This window comes from Gopherus evgoodei, chromosome 21 (assembly GCF_007399415.2).
Source record: "Gopherus evgoodei ecotype Sinaloan lineage chromosome 21, rGopEvg1_v1.p, whole genome shotgun sequence".
Taxonomy (NCBI): domain Eukaryota; kingdom Metazoa; phylum Chordata; order Testudines; family Testudinidae; genus Gopherus; species Gopherus evgoodei.
In genome coordinates, this window is record NC_044342.1 from 11,569,651 (window position 1) to 11,578,638 (window position 8,988).

The following is an 8,988-nucleotide window of genomic DNA, read 5'->3' on the forward strand; positions in this document are numbered from 1 at the left end:
CAACGGGGCCCTGATCTCAATCGGGCTCTGTGCAGCACCTGGCACAATGGGGCCGTGATCTCAGTCAGGGTCTGTGCAGCACCTGGCACAACGGGGCCCTGATCTCAGTCAGGGTCTGGGCAGCACCCAGCACAATTGGGCTCTGATATCGGTTGGGGTCTGGGCTGCGCCTGGCACAATGGGGGCCCTGATTTCAGTCAGAGTAGTATAGGGGCCTGATCTCAGACTGGGTAATGAGCATTTAGGGGTAGAATGGCCTGGCAGAGGGAGTGATTTGGGATCAGGAGGTTCCATGGAGGAGGCAGATCCCCACCCCGCACAGTCTCCATCCATCTCCCCGACTCCCCACTGCAGGTGGATCCAGTGACAGACACGGCCATGGCCCTGAGAGGACCTTGCCCTTTGCTCTTCCTGAACCTGGTCCTGCTGGTCACCGGCCTGGCCCAGATCATCAGCCCACCCGACAGCTACCAAAACTTTGTGAACGAACACGTTGATTTCCCCAAGACCAGACCCCCCAAGGGCCAGAGCTACTGCGACCACATCATGCAGTGCATGTGCCAGAACATGGCTGCCTGCAAACTCACCCACACCTTCATCCACGCCCCCGCCAGCCGACTCCGGACCATCTGCAATAGCAGAGGGAGATGCAACCTATACAATGAATGTGACAGCAACGCAGCCTACCCCGTCACCACCTGCTGGCTGAACAGACCCCCCCGCCTACCAAGCTGTGTCTACAGGGGAATACCCCAGATCCGCAGGATCCGCGTGGCCTGTATCTGGGGGCTGCCCATGCTCTTCCTCAGAGTTGTGGAGAACCCAGGTGCTGGCCATGGGCTGGGCAGTGGGGGTCCCCTCCTCCCCCTTTTTCTCCTGTCATTTGGGGCTCTCCTGCCCCATCCCTGCCCCTCCTCGACAGCGCCTGCCATGCATCTCCACAAGGACATTCAGCGTCTCCCTTTATCCCACAGGCTGACAACTTGAGGCCTTCAGGGGTGGGGTGGGGGGGTTCCCACAGTGGGTGCCCATCTGCTTGATTGAAAATCTGGGCACCCAGCCCCCCTGGCTGGCACTGAAACCCTCAACCTGAGCCCAGTGCCCTCCTCGCTGGATGCCCATTACACAATACAGCTGCCCCCTCCTACCCTGCATCCATTCGGTATTGGGGGCATGTTGTGAGGAGACGATTGTCCCAGGCAGGGACCTGGAAGCTGTCACTGAGTTTGTTTCCTTGCTGCTTCTTGCAATAAAACACTTTCCTGCCAATGCAGAGCCAGTCGGTGTGTTTGGGGGGCTGGGGCATTTTAGGGCTCTTAATGGGGCCAATTTGCCTTGGTGAGCCTCATGCTGAGCTGTGGGGTGTGAAGTGAAGGAAAAGCTCCAGAAACAAACAAAACCCGCAGGGGGAGGGGTGCCCTGTTTACGGTACGGACAATACGGATCGGGGTGTCACAGGGGGACTGAGATACACCCTGATCCTTCCCTGAGACAAAGCTCAGCTTGGCCTGTCTCTGGAAGGAGGGTGCCAGCCAGCCTGTCTTGACATCACTGCAAAGGCTGCAGGTAGAAAACTTCCTTAGCCAGGAACATGTCCTCTTTGCTCACTCTCAGCTCCACCAGATGGGCTCTGCACCCAGTGGGCATCCTGCCATGACATTTCCTATGGCATCCTCCAACTCTTCTGTGCCTTGGGTGGAAAATTTTCCTGCCTAAAGTCAGACACCCCCCAGCCCAACTTCCCCAGCCTTAGCCCCTGAACCCCAGGGCTGTGAAAGCTTCCCCTGTGTGTGTGTGGAGGATCTTCCCAACCGTCATGGTAACAGGCATCTGCCCCAGACCACATGGGGCCAGAGGGGATTGTGTCCGATGCCTGTGACATCCCAACCACCAACTGACACCCGGAGAGCCAGCGGGGCTGAGCAGCGCAGGATGGGCCCTTGGGCCTTGCTCCCTGCCTGGGATGGGCTGGGGCCAGTCTAGGCTGACGGGGTCATGGGCTGCCCCATTAGGGCCAGATCTGGGCCTGCCTCGGGACTGAGGGGGTGTCAAAGCCCTGTGCCCATGAGCACTGGGAGACACTACAGGGGGATGGAACAGGAGCCAGCACAGAGGGGCCTGGCAGGGCCCCATAGCCGGTGCCAGTGGAGAGGGGTGGCTGGCAACTAGCCCTGGAGCCAGCCCCTCCCCTGTCATTATCTGCGGGGTCTGGGTTGGTCAGGGGGAAAAGACAGAGAAGAAACAGAGCATCAGACTGGACAGTGTATTCAGCCAGCCCAACCTGTCCCAGATACCCCTGGGCTCAGCCAGCACCAGATCCCCCTGTGCCTGGCACTCCCCCCGCCCCCTAGACCCAGCCAGTCCAGCCTGTCCCGGATCGTCCTGGACCCAGCCTGCTCTGGATCCTGCTCTGGATCCCAGATCCTCTCGGCCCAGTGAAGCCCACCTGCCCCGGATCCCCAGCCTCCCCTGGATCCCTCTGGACCTAGCCAGCTCCAGATCCCCCCTTGGCCCAGGCAGCCCAACCTGTCTCAGATCCCCCTCGGCCCAGCCAGCCCGTCCTCTATTGGATCCCCCTGGGCCCAGCCAGCCCAGCCTGCCCCCATATCCCCTGGGCCCAGCCCAGCCCATCCTCTACTGGATTCCCCTGGGCCCAGCCAGTCTGGCCTGCACTGGATCATCCTGGGCCCAGCCAGCCCCAGATCCCACTGGGCCCAGCCAGCCTGGCCTCACCTACTGCCATGGGACACATCAGGGGATCAGATGGTGATAACGTCCGCTGGTGAGAAAGCCCCAGATCAGCCAGACACAAGGACAAATGCACCTTCAGGCATAATGTGAAGCTCTGTTTAAGGACATCCGAAGGGGAAAGAGACTCAGTGACCCTAAGCTCTGCTGTCAGCTGGATCCATATCTGACGGGAGCCCCAGGACTTGGGTAAGCTGAGAACAGACCCAGGCAGGGGGAAGATGTAGAGGGGCTGGGAGCAGAATCCGATCCTGACCCCATTGCACTCAGGGGTGACTCCAGATTGACCCTGGGGAAGCTGAGATCATAATCTTGGTAGGAGAGTGAAAGGAACATGGGGGAGGAACACATCTGGAGTCAGGACTCCTGAGTTCCCTCCAAGGCTCTGGCAGAGGAGTGTGGTCAAGGGATTAGTGCAGGACTGGGAGTCAGGACAATGGACACATTATAGACATAGCAGTAACACTGGCAGTCCAGTTCCTGGCCAGCTGCTGTGCTAGGTGTTTCCTGTGAGAGGTCTCCATGGGATCTAGGAGCCCTGGGTTCCTTCCCTGTTTCTTAGGATGCAGATTTCCCTGCCCCTCCCCCCCCTGCAGGTCAAACCCTGGGGTGTGTCCATGGGAGTTGGGCACCCCAGATGGAGCCAAAGACCCCAACTGGAACTTTTCTCTGCTAAATTTCCCTAACTGTAATGAGGAGAAGAATCCTCTCCAGTGTGAGCTCTGCCTGCATTTCCTTCTGTGCCTGTTCAAATGTTCTGTGCAAATCAGTTCTGTTTTGTGTATGAATACGGACTGTGTGTGTTAGAAGATAAGTGTAGAGGCCATCACCGGACCGGACCACATGTTCTAGGGAGGAACTGAGGACAGACAAAGGACACCAGAAGATTACAACACGGCCCTATTGAAATGTCAGAAGGGGGCAAATTGATGACTCTAAAAGTAAGACAGGCACCTATCAATGGGGACAAAATAGCTGTAACCAAAACCAGCATGAAATAACTCCCTGAGAGAGAGAACGAAAAAACAAAATAAAGGGTATAAAAAACAATTAAAAAACCCCAAGCACTCATCAAACAACAATTAATTACAGCATAACGGTGCAAAACTCATTGGTCCCAGTGAAGAAAAATCACTGTAGAAATAGGATGCCTTGCCATGAACCTTTGGGTTCGTCCTGCCAAGACTTCTCCGGAGCATTGTGTCACGACCAACAGAACCGAGCTCCTCCCTACCCATGATCAACCTAGCTGGCCACTAGACTGATCCGGACTCTGATCTGGTAACTATAACATTGACTGGTGGGACAGTGTGTATGTGTGTGTGATTGAATGCATATGTTAATTGTTCAATAAATGTGATGTATTGCCTTTTTCCTCTAAAAAAGATCCTGTTTGCGTCTTATAAGCATAACATTTTTCGTGGAGAATTGCAAAAGGGGGAAGACATACACTGTAATTGTTGAACACACTGCAAAATATTGCTAAAAGGTATTCCAGATGTATCAAGTGATCCATCATTCTGGTGTGCACACCCCCAGTGTAGAAGCGCTAGGCAATAGGGGGAGAATTAGAGTCCTCGCTCCAACCCATCTCTCGAGAAAAACTATACGAATATATATATATATATAAACTGTTTGTACAAACTGTCTAGGTATATACACCCCCGGTTGTAGAAGTGCTGGGCCATCAGGGGGAGGGTTAGAGTCCTCGCTCCTACCCATCTGTCGGGGAAAATTTGCATAGGTGAATATACCTTCATTCATGGTAGGATCGAGCCCAAAAGGTAGGGGGCTTAGCATTCCCCACTCCTGCTCTGTCAGGAAGTTTTTAGTGGGTATAAGCTTTTTGTGTTTTGTAAGTCCCAGCACAAGTGTGGGCACAAAAGAAGTTATACAAATTAAAACAATTGACAAAAAAAAATGTTCAGGCAAAAAAAGTCCCCTAAAAACAAAGCTCAAAAAGAAAAAAAAATTGCCATTAATACAGGAAATTACTCCTTTTAAACAGATCTTGCTCTGTTAAACCAAACTCTGAAGAATATAGAAGTTTGGGCAGTGTAAATTTTTTTTTGAGTAATATTGTGGTAATATAACAATTAAAAAATATATGTTTAAAAAAAGGAACCAGGAGGGATGGGGGCTAGTTGAGGAGCCCGTCCTCCTTGCTAAATTGGTAGTGGAACAAAGCTTGTGTCCATGGAAGGAATGGCTCAGTGAGGAAAGCAGAATCAGGCCCAGACAAGCAGGCAGGCAACAGATAAAGAGATTGGAAAACAGATTGGAAAACCCTGAGGGCATAGTGGCAAGAGTAAGGGAAGCAGTAAGGTTTCACAATAGCAGCTGTGTTCGTCTGTATCCGCAAAAAGAACAGGAGGACTTGTGGCACCTTAGAGACTAACACATTTATTTCAGCATAAGCGTTCTTGGGCTACAGCTCACTTCTTCAGATGCATAGAACGGAACACACGGACAGGAGATATTTATACATACAGAGAACATGAAAAGGTGGAAGTACGCATACCAACTGGAAGAGTCCAATCAATTGAGATGACCCATAGAAGGTGTGAGGAGAACTTAACATAGGGAAATAGATTCAATTAGCGTAATGACCCAACCATTCCCAGTCTCTGTTTAAACCTAAGTTAATTGTATCTAATTTGCATATTAATTCGAGTTCATCAGTCTCTCTTTGGAGTCTGTTTTTGAAGTTTTTTTGTTGCAAAATTGCCACCTTCAAGTCTGTCACTGAGTGGTTAGAGAGGTTGAAGTGTTCTCCCACTGGTTTTTGAATGTTATGATTCCTGATGTCAGATTTGTGTCCATTTTTCTTTTGCTTAGAGACTGTCCGGCAGTAAGTACAGGCATAGGGAATTCAGATCCCTGAAACAATATTTAAAATGGTAAAATCTAAGTTAATAAAGGTGTCATTTTAAAAAATAAGCATGTAATTAAAAAAAGGTAAGAAATTAACTCTGCAAAGACTAAAGGGAATTAAGTAGTTAAACATTGTAAAAATGTTAAGAAAAAAGTGTAATAGAAGAAAATTCTTGGTTTCTTTGCAGTCATTCTGAAGGGAAAATGGGCTTTTTCTCAAAGGAATGTCTGTAAATAATCCAGGCAAAGAGACAATCTGATTTAAATCATCTGACTAGAATTTAACTGCCCTCAGTGTATACAAATATAATCTATGTACAGCTGTGTAAAAATTAAAGCAGTGTAAAACTATTAAGCAAAAAAATATGTGTATATATACACATCTGTGTGTGTGGTAAAAAATATTGTGTAAATATGTAAGGTTTTAAAGACCTAAATCAACACTCCTGGTTTGTAAAACTCTTGATTTGTAGGTTTAAAATATATTGGTTTTGTTTTGTTTTTAAATAATATCACTAAAAATCCATTTGGATCATTCATTCAAAGTGGCAAAACTGACAGACTTTTTGCCAAACACAGGTAATTAGTGTTGTTTGGCTTTGGTATTTAGCACTTAACCCATAAGGTACCTCAATGCTTTATAAAGTTCAATATCTTTTTAAAAAAAGACCAAAGTCATGGCTGCAGCAGGGCAGTCAAACCCAAAAGAATGGGAAAAAATTCTGGATTTGATTTTTGGTAACAAAATAGCAAATAAAAGCTGTAATTAAAAAAAATAAGAAATTAAAAGAACAGTGCCCCTCTAAAGCAACAGCAGGGGTGAGGTGCAAAAAACCAAGCAATGTTAAAAACACTGAGCCTTAAAGTGGCTCCATGTAATCAAATTGTCACTTTAATAAGGGTATATGAAAACTCTGTGAGCACAAAAAAATATATTTACACTGTATGTAAACATTAATATGGCTAATATAATGCCATACAAGTTAAACTATTTAAAAAATGTGAATTTTTCCCAGAACGTGTGCAGTATTTATTGCCTGCTCCCAAAATTGGCCATACAATCCTTTTAGCTATCCCAAATCATAAAACAATAAGCTAAAAAATGATTAAATACCCTAAAATACACAAAATAAAGCCCTCAAAAATAATTGTGCTTGTCCCTGCCTGTTACCACAAACACCACAGGTAGCAAAAACATATCGTTAAAAAGATATATATATAAAACAAAGTAAAAGATGTAACACGTTTTGTACAACAATGTGTATGTTATATCCTAAAAACCAATATTTAAAAAAAATGCAAATATCAGCCAACTCCCAGTAAATAAATGCCAGTGTATTATAGACTAGCAATCACACGTACTATTTACCCGAAATAAAAAAAGCACAAAGTACTATATCTGCTACCCTGGTTAATTTCTCTGTTACTGTTGACCTAAATTAACACAGTCTAACTAATCACTTATTATAAAAACCCAAAATAACTCAGTTTTTACAACCAAATGTAAATGTTCTAGCAAGGAACTGAGGACAGATGCAAAGGTGCCAAAAAATTACAGACATGCCCCTATTAAAATATCTAAAAAGGGCAAATTAACAACTCTAAAAATAAGGGGGACATATAGTAATAGAATTTTATGTCTGTATTTTATATAATTAAAATAATAATAATGGCCTAATGGACTGTTTGGTAAAAATACATCAGCCAGAATCTGTGTCTGAGCTAATTTCAAGGCAGTGACAGACCTTTTAGGGTCACCACTTTGTTGTGCATTTTCAAATAAGTACAAAAAATGCAATACTTGTTTTTCTCTTGCATTGCAATTTAATGTTCCTGTTCAAATGTCTGTGTAAATCAATTCTGTTTTGTATGTAAATCAGGAATATATGTATTAAAAAATAAGTATAAAAGCCATCACCAAACCAAATGTTCTAGCAAGGAACTGAGGACAGATGCAAAGGTGCCAAAAATTACAGAGATGCCTCTATTAAAATATCAAAAAAGTGCAAATTAACAACTCATGAACTGTAACCGTGTAGATCATTGTTGCAACCACTGTTATATATTTGCAGCAAATATTGTACAAAGGTTGTCCTGTGAGGTGTCTATGAAAAGGTTATGATTTGCTGGTCATGATTATGCTAGCTGTATGAGTGTATTGTTTTTGTAGCTGAGGTTATGAACGCTGGCTATGTACTTGTATCTCAATGTGTTTAATTCTAAGTAGCATTAGTGAAACATTTGGTCAGCTTCTTGAGAAAGGAATTTGCAGATTAAGTGCCCAATCAAGAAACATTTAACTGACAATGGACCTTGGGAGATGTCAAACACATAAGTGAGGAGGAATAGCTCAGTGGTTTGAGCATTGGCCTGCTAAACCCAGGGTTAGAGGCTCAGTCCTTGAGGGGGCCATTTAGGGAACTAGAGTAAAAACAAAAAAAAGTTTGGGATTTGTCCTGCTTCAAGCAGGAGGGTGGACTAGATGATCTCCTGAGGTCCCTTTCAGCCCCTGGTATTCTATGACAAGGGACCTTGGGAGACTCCAATCCACATGAGAAGTCTTCCTGGGAACATTTAAGGTAGCACGTAAGCAATGGCTTCTCTCTCTATAAAAGAACTGAGTCATGCATAGATGTGTGACTTGCCCATATGACTCCATCTTGCTGCTGTGTCATAAACAGATTGTTAAGGGTTAATATCTCTGCTACCTGTATAGGGTTACAAGCAGGGAACTGGACATCTGACCAGAAGAGAAGATACTTTTAAATTTGGGTGGGAGGGAAGCTTTTGTGTGTGTTCTTTGTCTTGGTTCGGTGGCCCTCTCGGCTCTGAGAGGGATTTCTCTATCTCCAGGCTTTCTAATCTTCTGTTTCCAAGTTGTAAGTACAAGGATAGTAAGACAATAGGTTTATATTGTTTTTTTGTATTTACATGTGTGTAGTTTGCTGGAATGTTTTAAATTGTATTTCTTTTTTAATAAGGCTGTTTATTCATTTTTCTTTTAAGCCATTGACCCTGTATATTGTCACCTTAATACAGAGACCATTTTTATGTCTTTTTCTTTCTTTTTATATAAAGCTTTCTTTTAAGACCTGTTTGAGTTTTTTCACTGGTTAAGGCTAAGGAACGAAGGGAGGGGGAAAATCTCTTTGTGTTAGATTTACTCAGCCTGACTTTGCATACCCTCTGGGTGAGGGGAGAGAGAGATTTGATCTCTCGGTACTTATATTTCAAGGACTTGAAGCAGGGAATCTCCTAGAGTACCCAAGGCGGGGAAATCTGGGAGGAGGTAAAGAGGGGGAAAGGGAAGTGGATTATTTCCCTTTGTGGTGAGACTCAGGGCATCTGAGTCCTGGGGTCCCCCAG

General features: G+C 45.7%; 1 protein-coding gene across 1 annotated transcript; it reads left to right on the forward strand.

Annotated features, from left to right (window-relative positions):
• The first annotated feature begins 360 nt into the window (after positions 1-360).
• LOC115638062 (ribonuclease-like) lies at positions 361-2,439 on the forward strand. The gene is made up of 2 exons (XM_030539654.1): positions 361-826; positions 2,291-2,439. The coding sequence occupies exons 1-2, from the start codon at positions 379-381 to the stop codon at positions 2,437-2,439; spliced, it is 597 nt and encodes a 198-aa protein (XP_030395514.1). The 5' UTR covers positions 361-378.
• Positions 2,440-8,988: the final 6,549 nt, after the last annotated feature.

Coding starts and splice junctions, on each gene's coding strand:
- LOC115638062 (XM_030539654.1), top strand. CDS start 379: ATGGCCCTGAGAGGACCTTGCCCTTTGCTCTTCCTGAACCTGGTCCTG. Junction 827..2,290: donor CAGAGTTGTGGAGAACCCAG/GTGCTGGCCATG, acceptor AACCTGTCCCAG/ATACCCCTGGGCTCAGCCAG.